This window comes from Lampris incognitus, chromosome 10, assembly GCF_029633865.1.
Source record: "Lampris incognitus isolate fLamInc1 chromosome 10, fLamInc1.hap2, whole genome shotgun sequence".
In the NCBI taxonomy this organism is placed as follows: domain Eukaryota; kingdom Metazoa; phylum Chordata; class Actinopteri; order Lampriformes; family Lampridae; genus Lampris; species Lampris incognitus.
The window spans coordinates 23,086,522-23,101,964 of record NC_079220.1 but is presented as its reverse complement, the minus strand read 5'-3'; the positions used below and the strand labels follow the sequence as shown (position 1 = coordinate 23,101,964).

General features: G+C 40.0%; 1 protein-coding gene across 1 annotated transcript in view; it reads left to right on the top strand.

Annotated features, from left to right (window-relative positions):
* mgrn1b (mahogunin, ring finger 1b) overlaps window positions 1-15,443 on the top strand; it is a 41,816-nt gene that overhangs the window by 9,265 nt on the left and 17,108 nt on the right. Inside the window, exons 5-12 of the mRNA XM_056287494.1 lie at window positions 11,893-12,010; window positions 12,269-12,335; window positions 12,604-12,647; window positions 12,743-12,790; window positions 13,833-13,901; window positions 14,027-14,186; window positions 14,320-14,429; window positions 15,106-15,320. Of these exons, the coding sequence (XP_056143469.1) occupies window positions 11,893-12,010; window positions 12,269-12,335; window positions 12,604-12,647; window positions 12,743-12,790; window positions 13,833-13,901; window positions 14,027-14,186; window positions 14,320-14,429; window positions 15,106-15,320 (831 nt within the window). The remainder of the gene's footprint in view (window positions 1-11,892; window positions 12,011-12,268; window positions 12,336-12,603; window positions 12,648-12,742; window positions 12,791-13,832; window positions 13,902-14,026; window positions 14,187-14,319; window positions 14,430-15,105; window positions 15,321-15,443) is intronic.

Genomic DNA, 15,443 nt, shown 5'->3' with positions numbered 1-15,443 from the left:
ACAGAGTTATGTCTCATTTGCAGCAATTGAAGGTAGACGTAGCATTTTTACAATAAACTCATCTCTGTAATGCCAATGTTTCTGGTCTTAATCGAAATTGGGTTGGTCAAGTATACCACTCCAAATTTAATGCAAAAGCCAGAGGGGCTGCCATATTAATAAACAAAAACATTTATTTTCATTCCAAAGAGGTAATTAGTGATCCAAACGGGTGATATATTGTTGTTGGCAACTCTTTGCCAGTCCTGTTATTTTAGTGAACTTATATGCCCCTAGCTGTGATGACAGTAATTTAAAATAATTTTTTTTGACAATACCTAAGCTTGACAGTGGATTTCTCATAGTGGGAAGTGATTTCAACCTTGTACCAGATGTAACCTTAGATAGGTCATCAAACACTCCCCAGAATCTCTCTAGGTCAGCTGGAGTTGTGAGTGACTTCATGAATCAATGTGGTCTTTCAAATATTTGGAGGTTTAAGTTTCCCCACACCAGAGCGTATTCGTTTTTTTCTAATGTGCACCATACCTATACCCACATAGACGATTTCCTACTCGATAACAGACTGCTGCCTAAGGTTAAAACTTGCTCATATAATGGTATTATTATATCTGATCATAGTGCCATCATATTTGTTTTGGATCTTCCAAATAGAATCTGGAGACTTAACCCTCTTCTATTATCGGATGACAAATTTGTGGACTTCATTTCAGCCCAAATACAATTTTTCCTAGAGACAAACACTTCCCCAGAGATCTCACAAGCCACACTATGGGAAACTCTTAAAGTGTACCTCCAAGGGCAAATCATAGCTTATTCTTCAACAATTAAAAAAAAAACAAACTCAAAATTAAATGAGATTTCTCAACAAATACTGAATATTGACTCAAAATATGCTCAACCCCCGACCCTAGATCTATATAAGGAACGTTTGAAACTGCAAACTGAATTTAATCTTTTATCCACGGATGAGGCAACATGTCTCATTTTGAAATCCAGACACAACGTCTATGAATTTGGAGATAAAGCGAGTAGATTATTGGCTTTGCAAGCCCGTCAAGCAGCTGCTACCTGCTCAATCACAAAGATTCAGTCACATACAGGGGAGATGCTGACAGATCATGATGACATAAACAAAGCTTTTTTGCAATTTTACTCTAGCCTTTATGCATCAGAATGTAGTGATGACCTTGCTAACCTACATGCCTTCTTTGAAAACTTGACTATTCCCACTGTATCAGAAAAATATCAATATGAGTATGGACATTTCGATCTCTGAAATAATTATGGCCATTAAATCTATGCAAAATAACAAGTTGCCTGGTCCTGATGGGTTTAAGGCTGAATTTTATAAAAAGTTTCCCCTCCAGTTGGCACCAGTTCTTCAAGCTATGTTTATAGAGGCACTCTCCTCAGGCATTCTTCCTATGACTTTGAGACAGGCCTCTATATCTCTGTTGGCAAAGAAAGAGAAAGATCCATCATTATGTGCATCATATTGTCCTGTTTCTTTGCTAAATGTAGATTTTAAGGTACTGTCCAAGGTCTTAGCTAAGCACCTCTAGAGTGTGATTCCAAATATCGTTTCACCTGATCAAAGAGGATTTATTCAAGGCCGGCACTCTTACTCAAATCCAAGAAAACTATTCAATGTTGTCCACTCGGATCAGTCAAAATGCCCAGAAGTCATGATTTCACTTGATGCTGAGAAGACCTTTGACCGGGTCGAGTGGAAATATCTATTTTTCACCCTCCAAAAGTTTGGCTTTAAAGACGAATACGTTGCCTGAATCAAATTGCTTTATTCCTCTCCCTGTGCAGCCGTGATCTCTAATAACACTCAATCTGATTACTTTCCCTTTGGAAGGGGGACAAGCAAAGGTTGCCCACTCTCCCCCTATTGTTTGCATTAGCCATTGGGCTAATGCACTGCGACACTATAAGGACTTTAAAGGCATACATCAAGGTGGACTGCAGTTTAAAGTTTCTCTCTATGCTGATGATCTGCTTCTATATGTCTCTGATCTAGCTTTGTCACTCCCTTGCATTCTGAATCAATTTGGAAAAATGTCAGGGTATAAGATACATTTGCAAAAAAAGTGAACTCTTCCCTTTAAACGCTGAAGCAGATGCACTTCCTCCTAGGCTTTTCACTGTAAAAGGGTCCAAGATGATTTTAAACACTTGGAAATTGAGGTCACTCGCTCCTTTCCAGCTACTTTTACAAAAAAACTTCACTGCTCTTTTTAATATGTGTAAACAGGATATGACTCGCTGGCCCTCTTTACCATTATCATTAATAGGGCGCATCAACCTAATTAAAATGATAGTATTACCAAAGTTTTTATATCTCTTCCAAACATCTCAACCCTAATTAAAAAATCTTTTTTTTAAAACCCTTGATAAAAACATAATCTCGTTCATATGGGGGAATAAGTCTAGCCGAATAAACAAAAAACCATCTCCAGAGACCAAAGCGCTCAGGAGGCCTGGCTCTGCCCAATTTCCTTTTTTATTATTGGGCATGCAATATTTAGAAAATAATTGACTCGTTTGAAGACAAACCAATTGCAGGAAAGGCAGACTGGGTACGAACAAAGTTCTCATCATGCCAACACCATTTGGGTTCAGTGGTCGGTGCAGACTTGCCCCGAGTTCAAATATAGTAGTCAATCACTCAATAAGAATATGGGCTCAGTTTAGAAGGCATTGTGGGCTGCAAGGAACTTCTATCCTCTGCCCTATAAGTCAAATCACATGTTCATTCCCCCCTGTACAGACCTTGCATTTACTTTATGGTTTAACAAAGGGATTAGATCAATCCATAATCTATAACATAGAAGACATATTTGCATCATTTCCTCAATTATCCAAAGTCTATGACTTACCTAAGAACCTGGACTTGAATTCAGACCATAGAGGATTGACATCCCAGATTTATGAGTTCATTAACACCGTCAATCCACATTCCATGGAAAATTTAAAACTGGCGTGGAACTCTGATCTTGGAATAGCTTTAACAGATGACCAATGGGACTCCATTTTAGATTTGATACACACATCGTCTACGTCTACTAAACATGGCGTTTAATACAATTGAAAGTTGTACACAGTACATTTTACTAACGCTAGATTGGCAAAGGTTTGTCCAAACATTGAGCCTTTATGCCCTCGATGTAGAGGCCAGCCAGCAGATTTAATGCACATGTTTTGGCTGTGTCCGAATCTCTCCACCTTTTGGATAAGAATTTTCAAAGCCTTTAGTGAGATGTTTGAGATCCAGTTTGACCCTGACCCAATCTGTGCTCTCTTTGGTTTAATATCACAGCAGTCTCATGCTCTCTTACCAAATAAAGCCCATGTGATCATAGCTTTCACCACATTGCTTGCGAGACATTTGATCCTCTTAAAATGGAAACAACACACTCCATCCTTTTCTCATTGGGTCAAAGATGTTATGCGTTTCTTAAATTTAGAGAAAATTAAATACACACTAAAAGGGTCATCTGGAACCTTTGCTAAGATATGGAGGCACTTTCTGTATTTCTGTGACTCTACAGGAACCCTTTGAAAGAATAGGGTAGAAGCCATAAATGTCCTATTACAGTAATGAGCATTCCCCCCCCGTTTATTTTTTGTTGTTGTTTGTTTTGTTTTTTATGTTTGTTTTTGTTTTTTTCCTTCCCCCACTTCATCTTTTCTTCCTTTTGTTTGAATAATTAATACAGTTATTTGATTATCTTATGTTTTCCCTTCTTTACCTAAATGTATTCTGTAGCCTGTGATCCTATGAGTGGGTGGATGGGTGGGTGGGTTGGTAGTGATGGGAATGGGGTTTTCAATTTGTTACATGTGATGAATAATACTTTGTATCTGGGGATGAGTAGCTGATTTGATGTTCTACATGTTTTGTAATTCTTGTGGGATAAAACGTTTGAAAATCAATAAAATATAGTTACAAAATAATAATAATAATAATAATAATAATAAAGTAGAGCAGCATGCGCTTTATTTCACATGCTATGACAGATGCGTTAGTACCAATGGGTTGGTATGGGCCAGACATTTGGCTTTCATGGGCCAGACCTGGCCTGCAGGCTGCTTATTGGGGTTCAGGGGTCTACAGTTTTCCTATTTAGGCATGTAAAATTGCTGTTACAGTAATCCAGGCATGATGAGATAAAAACATGCAAAATAGTTTCTGTATCTTTAAAATTTAATATTCTGTCCCTGATGCATGTTTCATCTACGCAAAAACTGACAGATAGCTAACAAACAGGATTCAGAGAAAAGTCGAACACGGGAGTGAAGTTAAGGTGTTTTACTGAGTCCTCATTTCTCTTCTTTTCCTTTTTTCTTTTTTTGTAAAACTGAAATACATGCAAAGTTGCAATGCTTTGGTTACAGACTGTTCTCAGAAATGAATTCTCATTGCTTACATATGGCCTAAACGCACATGCTGCGACAAAAAGCTACATTTAGCTTAGCTTACCATTTGTAACCTTAGCAAATGAAATTATTGCAAAATAGCATTGTTAATCCAAACGTTTGAATTCCAAATTATTAATATGCACATTTACACAAAACACAGAAAAAAGCAACAAACTTACAAGTAAAGGCTCTCCAAGGCACAAACGTAAAGAAAAACAGAGAGGAGCTTTCTGTCTGACGCATGGAGAAATTCTTGCAACCTGCTGTCTTTTCCTGGTTGACCTCTAATTTATGAGTCACATGATCTGAACTGACCACTGAGAAATGCTTTACGTTTATCACCGTTTTTTACATCAGACAACCACAAGGGGCGCTAAAGAATGTGTGCAATGGCACTTAACATATGTCGAACTTTGGTAATGTTCCTTAATTGATAAAAGCATGCTTGTACAAGTTTTCTAACGTGCTGCTCATAGCTTAAATTACAGTCTAACAAGACACCAAGATTTCTATCAACAGGCATAATGTATTCAGACAGGTACCTAGTAGATGGCAGTATTTGAAATTTTTATTTATTTATTTTGCTGGTGCCAATAACAAGTATTTCTGTTTTGAATGAGTTCGATTGAAGAAGATTGGAGACAATTGAAGAAGACATCCAGTTTCTTACATCTAGGCACTACTGTAATGAACTCAGCCTACTGAGGCCAGTCTGCTTAACGGGGACATACCGTTTTGGGGACATTCCTTTCACTGTTCTGCTGAAACACCATGTCTATGAATAATATTGCCTAATGGGAGCATATGAAATAGGTCCCAAAATTGACCCTTGAGGTACCCCATACTTGACTGTAGCAAACGAAGGCTTACTGTTGCTAATGGACACAGAATTTTCTGTCTGAAAGCTAGACTTTGATCCAACTCAGTGCAGAGCCTGATATGCCCACCCATTTCCTCAGTCTTTCTAATAAAATGCTATGATTAATTATTTTAAAAGCGACTCTCAAATCAGGTAGTACAAGAATGGAACACATGCCAGCATCATTGGTCATCTAAAGGTCATTTGTGACTTTAAGAAGGGCAGTCTCTGTGCTATGATGCGGAAGGAAACCAGGTTAGAAGGTTTCAGAAATGCTGTTTTCTTCCACAGCAGCAAGGAGTTGCTTAGCCCCGATTTTTTTCCCCTCAAGTATTTTGGAGATAAAAGGTTTGTTTTGAAATTGATCGGAAATTTTCAAGAACCATGTGGTCAAGCCCGGGCTTTTTTAAAAGAAGCTGTACACTAGCAGTTTTGAAGTAGTCTGGGATGCAGTCCAGAGATAGGGAGCTGTTAAAAATAGAAAGTAATCATGGTGCAATTGTTTTAATTAGATCAATCTAAATCTTTCTTGTGATTGTATCCAGTGGACAAGAGGACACCATGTGCGGCACAGTGGCGCAGTGGTTGGTGTGGTCGCCTCACAGCAAGAAGGTTCTGGGTTCAAGCCTTGGGGTATTCCAACCTTGGGGGTCATCCCGGGTCGTCCTCTTTGTGGAGTTTGCATGTTCTCCCCGTGTCTGCGTGGGTTTCTTCTGGGTGCTCCGGTTTCCTCCCACAGTCCAAAGACAGTGTTGGTCAGGTGAATCGGCCATACTAAATTGCCCGTGTGTGTGTGTGTGTGTGTGTGTGTGTGTGTGTGGGGGGGGGGCGTGCCTATAGTCCCCGGGTCCTATATTCCCCAGGTCCTATGTTCCCCAATCGGGGAACATCAGACCCTTTCGAGAAAAAAAAGGGTCCCATATTCCCCGTTTTCCCCTAAAAAGGTCCTATAATCCCGGTTGCAACAGACACCGGGGAACATAGAACCCTCTTTTGGAAAAAGGGTCCTATATTCCCCGCTGTTTCCAGGGGAACATAGGACCTTTTTCCAAATAAAGGGTCCTATATTCCCCGCTATTGCCAATCGAGGAACAAACCGGGGAACTTAGAACCCTTTTTGCAAATTATTTCCTTAGCGGGTCCAAAATAATAAAAACTGGGGTCATGGCTGAGTTGTAGGCTACGACAATCTATTCCTCCACTGATTAAATTAGGCCGTATTACCATTGTTGGCTGTTGTATATCGCAGGCCACCTTGAGTGCGTATCCAAATTCGGCCTAGAGGAGGCTGTAATCTGCTTTATTGTTAGTTCTTACCAATATTTACTGCAGTAGGCCTAGTTAGTTGGCTGTCCGGCTCAGCATGGACAGTCGGCAATCAACGCAAGTTTGTCTTGCAGTAGGCCCGCCTACCAGTAGCCATTTCCACCTTTGCTCAAAGTTCAATTGGCACAGCACTGGACACTTCAGCCACTTTCTTGTTACTTTGCAGTTCGTTTTCCATATTAAATCACTTGGCAGACTTTCTTTCAAAAAGACTTTAATGATGAACTTTTTAGGCAGAGAACTTAGACCAGGACTTGGAATTTAGGACCAGCACAAAGTATCCATCAACGGGGGCCGCCTACCTTACACAATAGGCTAATTGCCTAATAATAATAATATGTGCTTCTCAAAAAACTAAAGGCTTGTGGAGGTGCTAAACCAAAAACATGAATCAAAGACGAACATCGAAGGATGTAAGGTAACACTCACCAAATGGTAAAAAAATAACAGAGGCAGTCCTCTATTTCGCCATTTTATTGTTTGGCATCAGTCATTAAGGTTTCTAAAGAAGACCACCCGGCCAAGTTAATGACTGATGCCAAACAATGAAATGGTAAAATAGAGAATTGTGTCTTTTTTTTCATTTGATGAGTGCTACCTTACATCCTTTGATGTTCTTCTTTAATAATAATAATAATAATAGTAATAATATCAATAATAATAATGATAATGATAGCCTAATTATAAAAGAGGCCTGATAACAAATAACAATTACAGGCATAATACTATCAATAGTAACACTGATAATAGGCTATTAATAACAAAATGCTTGTAGTAAAAGCTTGGCTGAAAAAGGGTTGGTCTATGGCAGAAGCCCCCCAGAAAACGCATGGTCTAAAACAAAAATCTCCAAGGCCTAACTAGCCTAACGTTAAGGCTTTTTTCTTCTTCAAAAAAGCAAAATGAGTAGTCCTAGTCCATTAGGCTACTCAACAAAGACGGGCTAAAACCCTGGATTTGACGTTGCCGACGCTGCAGGACCCTTTGTGCATTATAGATCCTTCTGATTGGGACTGTTGGCGCCCTCGCAACTTCTGCAATCACCCCCTGTCGGAATTCTGCACGGTGCACCATTTCTCCATCAGGGGGATGCACGTGTTCCCCAACATCGTGCACAATAATGTTAGCATCCACGTCCTCCACTTCAAATCTATTTGTGATCAGTGGCACTCTACAGTTCCACCTCCAGCACCTCCATCTAATGGTGTCTTGATTGGTGCGGTGCTTCTGATATCTGAAGTTCTCATGTACCAACACTTTGCCCCCTCGATCACCATCCATAACTATCGCCATTGTTTGTCTTCTTGTAGGCTAGTAAGCACATGACAGTGAGTCCACGAGTTATCGCCGATAACAACCGATTGTTGCAAACTGTTGCAAGTTGATGGGCGGTTTAGACATTGGTGAATTTTGATCATGTGGTTTAGAACGCCAGGAAACTTGCGTGCAGATGACCACACATCCACGACAAGTTTTAAATATTTCCAAACTCGAAATCATGTGTGCATTTGGCTATTTATAAATTATTTTTCGAGCAATATGTGTTTTGTGATTCAGCTTTAGCGTTGTTGATTAGCCTTTCATTCATATTTTGTCAAAAAGGCGTATTCATTAGCCTAGGCCTATGTCCCGTTATTTTTGTAGCATACAGCATCTTAGAATCTTAAGAGACCAGGCAGATATTGTTATTATTTTATTGTTATTACCATGCTATATTAGCCTACTTTATAATTATAAATATTTCGATTATCCAATTTTTAGCATTTCTAATATAAGGCTATATTGTTATTATTATTATTATTATTATTATTATTATTATTATTATTATCATCATCATTATTATTATTATTAGGCTATTATCATTATTATTATTATTATGTTATTATTATTATTATTATCATTACAATTATGATGCTTAAAGGGCCTTACTGAGCAGATGGTTTCTATCTAATATCTGTCAGATGCTTTTCCCAATAAGCTGGTGTGGTTATGATGGGAACGACGGCTTTCTAGGGAACATAGAAGAAGTGGGTCGGAATTGGCCTATTGTCGGTATCAGCCAGCTTTCGCAGGAGTCTATCCCTGGTACAATGCGCTAGACCTCTGGGAGATGGACTGCTGAGGACGGAACACAACACCTATCCTCAGCTTCCAGCACTTCTCGCACAATGTGCTACTCATACGCTGAGTTGGCGGCACCCGGGATCGAACTCACGACCTTGCGATCCATAGGCAAGAGCTCTACCGACTGAGCTATGCCCGGCTACAATTGCCCAAGGAACATAGGCTTACTATATTAGATTCAGACACAGACGAGCCAGCTCACCTCCTCGGCGAGGCGCATTTTCCTCGATAAGTGACACATTTCACGCATAAATATCAGAGAACTACCGGGGTGGGTTATGCGCCCAAATATAGGCTATAGCCTAATAAGTTGAAATTGGTTTAGTGTCGAAAGTTACCACATACTTTAGCCAACCTGGACTTTGTGAATTCGTTTTTATGATATAAAAATAGAAATCGTATGATTCATTGTCTTCTTAATAATCTGCCCTAAATAATGCATTATTGAAAATGCACTTTTTGCGCCAAACAGCATCAAACCTGCTGACCGGGGAACATAGGACCTTTCTTTATAAATAGGCTCCTATGTTCCCCGGGTGCCCTAGGGGAACATAGGACCCTTTTTATACAGAAAGGTCCTATGTTCCCCTGCACATACAAAACGGGGAACATAGGACCCTTTTGGGGAAAAGTGGGGAATATAGGGCCCTCTGTATACAAAAAGGTCCGATATTCCCCGGTCTCATACAAAGCGGGGAACATAGGACCCGGGGACTATAGGACCCGGGGACTATAGGGAGGACCCCTGTGTGGGCCCTGTGTGATGGCCTGGCAGCGTGTCCAGGGTGTCTCCCCGCCTGCCACCCAATGTCTGCTGGGATAGGCTCCAGCGTCCCCACGATCCTGAGAGCAGGATAAGCGGTTCGGATAATGGATGGATATATATAGATAATGTATTTATTATATATATATAAAGGAAACCGGGATGAAATGGCTCAGTGTGTCATGTTCTGGAGGCAAGGTGTCATGTTCTGGAGAATCAACATCAGCAAAAGTCGCACAAGGGATTATATTGACCCTGATAGACTGAACTTTATCTGTAAAGTAAGTTCACTTCAGTAAGCAATTTCACTGTCAGTATCACATTCAACAGGAACATTTAAAGGGTCTGGGTTTACTAGTTGATCAATAGTCTTGAATAAAAACCTAGGATTATGCTGATTCCCTGATATGAGCTTTGAGAAGTAGCATGTTCATGCATCTTTCACTATTATATTGTAATGAAGTAGAAGCTTCTTCATAGCCATGAAGTGGACCTGAAAATCAGTTTACTTCCACCTCCACTCAGCCTTTCTACACTCTTACAACTACGAGTGCTTTCATTTATCCAAGGTTGCAATTTACACTTTGCTTTAATTGTATTTTTGAGGGGAACAACTCTATCTAACGTTAAAGAGCATAGATAATTAAAGTTGTCGACTATGACTTTATCATCAACCTTTAGAGAAGGCAAAGAAGGTACAATCGAAGAATATTGTATACTGCTTTGTAATACTCAAAGTAAAGGAATGGGAATTGCTTTGCAGATTTTTTCATAACCATTTCTTGAAATAGTAATTCTGTACTCATTAAAGGATAAGAGTCCATCTGAATTCGGTAAGTCATGTACAAATGTGGTGGCACAGTGGTGCAGTGGTTTGCACGGTCGCCTCACAGCCAGAACGTCCTGGGTTCGAGCCCTGGGGATGTCCAACCTTGGGGGTCGTCCTCTGTGGGGAGTTTGCATGTTCTCGTTGAATCGGCCATTCTAAATTGTCCCTAGGTGTGTGTGTGTGTGTGTGTGTGTGTGTGTGTGTGTGTGTGTGTGTGTGTGTGTGTGTGTGTGTGTGTGTGTGTGTGTGTGTGTGTGTGTGTGTGTGTGTGTGTGTGTGTGTGTGTGTGTGTGTGTGTGTGGGCCCTGTGATAGTCTGGCAGCTTGCCCAGGGTGTCCCCCTGTCTGCTGCCCAATGACTGCTGGGATAGGCTCCAGCATCCCCGCAACCCTGAATAAGGATAAGCGGTTTGGATAATGAATGAATGATATATGAAATTCAGTTGTGTAGTGGCTGGCTAAAAAGTGCACAAAACTTAGGAACGCTTTGGTCATTGAGAGTGTGTGTGCACATAGTATGGGCTGGGGCATAAATAGTGGAGTGTAATTCACAGGTAAAAATTATGCATTTGTGGCAGAATATTGGTATGTGCAGACACTCCAAGATTGACACAATCACGCCAAGGGTGAAAGTTAAATGCAGGGTATGGCCACGGTTCTGTGTTGGGCCAAACACATGTACAGGGTTAAAAAAGTCCATAATTAAAAAAAAAAAAATCACAAGCAAGAGTATCAGATGGGTCATTGATGTGAATGTTAAAATCCCCACAGAGAACAAACTTGTCCTATTTTATCACAATACTAGATATAGATAACAAATTGGATAACTTTGATTAAAATCCACAATTTGATTTCGGAGAACGGTACATTAAAACCACATGGACGGGTTGTGAACTATTGAGCTTAAATGTTAGCACCTCAAAGGAGGAAAACTCATGGCCAGCTGTTTGGTTTCATTTGAATTTTTTTAGATACACACTCACTAGGCTACCTCCACGTCCACTAATCCTAGTCTGAGTTGATGAGAGTGTCTGAATCTTAACCAGATTATTCCTGTTTCTGTGCACATCCGAGTTCCATTTAACAGCTCTATGAGTAATAATTACAGGAATATTAACAAAAATTAACTTATCTATGAGTAATAATTACAGGAATATTAATAAAAATGAACAGCTCTCGAGTAACAATTACAGGAATATTAACAATACTAGGAACCGCATCATAGAGAGATGGGCTCAATCTGAGTTCGCAATTTGGGGATTTGCACACAGTATGTAAAATTGCAGTTTTTCTTTTATTGCTGTTAATTTGCTAAGGAAGTCTGCAGGGTGTTGCGAGCTCATGGCCACAAGGGGGTGTTCGTAAATGCAAGTCTGGATGGGAAGGTAGTGACAGACAGGTTTTTGTCTGGCTTGTGTCCGGTGTCTGAATGTCACCTTTTATCTTTTTCCCCTTTCAAACTTGTAAAAAAAAAACGAGACAAACTTCTGTCAGTCCTGGAATTTGCCATCTTCATACATGTTGACCGGTAGTTAACCATTTTCTTATCTGACCTATATAGGTACAACCCAAAGAGTCCATCGTTGGTTTCCGAAACTGTACACTACAAGCGAGGTGTGAGCCAGCAGTTCTCCATGCCATCTTTCAAAATCAATTTCAGCGAATGGAAAGAGGAAGATGTAAGTGTCTGTAGAGCTCTAGTTGTGACACATCACTGGCAGATGCATAGAAAGTGAACAGATTTTTGCATTTGTTGTCATCGTGCAAAGTCATACAGTATATGGCTAATAGAATTGTCCCCACACACTTGCACAAATGCTAATATCAATACACCGAATTAAGATTTCATAATATATAGACTGAGGAGTCTGGATTTATGTTTTGTCTATAAATTTGCTATATGAACACTAAAATGGCTGTGTCTCATTCTCTCACAGCTGAATTTTGACCTAGACCGAGGTGTTTTTCCTATGGTTATCCAAGCTGTGGTGGATGAAGGGGATGGTAAGTTTCTAGGGTCACACAGCAATTACAAATGTCTACTATGTTCAACACCTTGATGCAATCTGAATCAGAAATGTAAAAGGCTAATATCTTTTGATCAGTGAAATTGTAGCTTGATTAGTAAAGCATTGCACTGATGCTGCCAGTTAGTTTGCCACCCATCCTTAAAATTTACTCTCTCATGATATTGAAAAGCATTTTTGAGGAAAACGACACAACCCAAATGGCCTTTTATACTTGATTAATGATACTATGGATTCTTTTCAAGATTGCCTGGGGCACGCTCATGTACTTCTGGCAGCCTTTGAGAGAGTAAGCCAATTTCAGAATTTGTTTTATGTTTCAAAATATATTTATGATCAGCCTTTTGTACAGTGTGAACTAAAACCAACATGTTTTATTTCCAGCATGTTGATGGCAGTTTCTCCGTCAAGCCACTGAAGCAGAAGCAAATTGTATGTATACGTCAATTCATTTTGAATTTCAAATGTTAGAAGGTGTCATTAAAATGTATTTCAGTAAATTGGAGGTCTGCTTAGGTCCAATTTTTTCCTCCTACAACTCCTGTTGCTGTTATTTTTCCCCATCACTTTCTGTATCATCTTGTCCCAAGCCTTCCTTAGAGCCTGCATCTTCATCAAAATCCTATTCACCATTCATTTGCAATTATTACATCTGCCAACATAGAAAAACGAAAATGGACAGGATACTTTGTTAGTTTTGTCTAAAAAGGCAACTTAGTAATAATTAGAAGAAATATGACCCACTTTTTATTATCTCTCCAAATTCACTGCAAGTCATTCTTTTACAGCTTTGATGCTAGCATCACACCCAGCACCTAGCTCCTCTGTTTTGTTTTAACTAGCTTAGAGTAACAGTAGCACACTATCTGCCATGCTAGTTGTCTTGGATTTCTTCAGAAATCAATATTTTCCATAATTCAGCACCTAATGTTAATAGTGTACATTACTTTGCTAGGTGTGTGATTTTACAATATCCTTTATGTACATGGCATGTGAGCTAGGGTTTGAATCATTTAGGCAGAATAGTGTAACATCTTTATTTTCTGGTAGAGGCATTTTGGGAGCAACACAGACCAATTTCATGACTGTGTTTACATTAAATATGACTATTTTCTTTATTCCTCCAGCATTCCACAATGATCCATGCACCAGCCTGTAGCTATTAAAAGTAATCTCTAACACGGAAATCTGTGTCAAGTGCCGTGGGAATTTGTTTTAATTCAGATCTCTGCAGTAGATGTAGAATGTTAACATGCAGCCCACTTCAGTGGACTCTTTAAGTATTTGTACAGACTCTTTTTGATGTTTTGGTTCTGTACTTGCATCTCTATAAATGTAACATGTTGTAACATCTTTATCATCCGTGTCCATCAGGATCTTATTGTGTAAATTTAGAGTGGTTTCTAAGATTTCTAATATACATGCTGTACATTTCACCCTTTACCTTTCTACCCTATGTTCTGTGTTGTCAAAGGTGGACCGCGTGAGCTATTTGCTCCAGGAGATCTATGGGATTGAGAATAAAAACAACCAAGAAACCAAGGTTGGTTTATTTATTTATTTAGTCAGTGAAAATATGATCTCATTCCTGTTTTATTTGCACTGTTCAGTTTCCAGGCACATTTTTAATCCATTTATGGTTTACCCGATTTCCTCTTGTGCCTTCAGCCATCTGATGACGAGAACAGCGACAACAGCAACGAGTGTGTTGTCTGTCTTTCCGACCTGCGAGACACGCTCATTCTCCCCTGCAGACACCTGTGTCTCTGCAACTCCTGCGCAGACACTTTACGCTACCAGGCCAACAACTGTCCTATATGTAGACTGCGTAAGAAGTCATCACGATATCTCACCAGAAACATTTTTGGCTGTTCCATTTTGATAATGCTGATTTTGAATTGGTGAATGAAAATTTAAGGTTTTGACTCCAATGTAACGTGACCTGGTTTTCCTCTGCACAGCCTTCCGGGCCCTGCTGCAGATCAGAGCTGTGAGGAAGAAGCCTGGAGCACTCTCTCCTGTGTCCTTCAGCCCCGTTCTGGCTCAGACTATGGATCATGACGAGCATTCGGTAGATTTTGCAAAGCTGCCTTTTTTTATGATTTAAAATTCATTAAGGCTTTTGTGCAGTATTACTGTGCGTATAGGTAACAGACAAGTTTACTTTATTGATACTTAAGTGGATATTGAGTACTTATTTGTGAAATGTTGAGGGTTTCTTTTTCTTTCTTTCTTTTTTTTAACTGCCAGAAGCTGGTCGGAGACTGAAATTGTTTTTCTCTGGGATCCCAATTGCGAAAAAAATGTAGCCATTTGTTGAGACTGAACCACATCATTATTCTCTGTTGCTTTGATGAGCCTGCTGAAAATGGGTGTAGATGGGGATGATTCCAGAACTGTGGAATGCACTGTTCAGCTTTCTTTTGGAGTTGTGGCCTAACTCAACAAAACACGAGTGAGGGAAGGTGACCAATTGACATGCCAACCAGCACACACAGGCTCAACCCTCTAATATCTTGTTTATGTAGTTTAGTAAATGATGCTGCCTGTGATATTGGCCAGTAGATATGTGATGGCATAGCCTGATGTTCTCGGTGGTAACCGTGGGAGGGGTTAGTACATTTGGTCAGGATATGGATTAATAGGTTAGCTTGTTGTCTGAAATGGTTTTCAATGTGAATGCTTGCTCTGGAGAATGGTACAAGGATTTTAATGTATCCTTTGTACTTCTGTATGTTGCTTTGCAGAGCTCAGACTCCGTTCCTCCTGGCTTTGAACCCATCTCGCTGTTGGAGGCACTGAACGGCCTGCGGTCTGTGTCTCCCGCCATCCCTTCTGCCCCGCTCTATGATGAAATCAATTACTCAGGGGGTCTGGGAGGAGAGAACAGACAGCTGGGCTCCCCAGAGCATTTAAGTGATGGCAGCTTGCAGAAAGGCAAAGTCAGCAAGTCTCCTGACAGGTAATCCCAAAACAATACTGCCACAAAATGTAGCCCACTGTCCCAGCAACCCACTTTGCTGCTGGCTAGCTAGTTTAAAATGTGGGCCAACAGCATTGCCTGGTAGCTAGCAAAAACATCTGT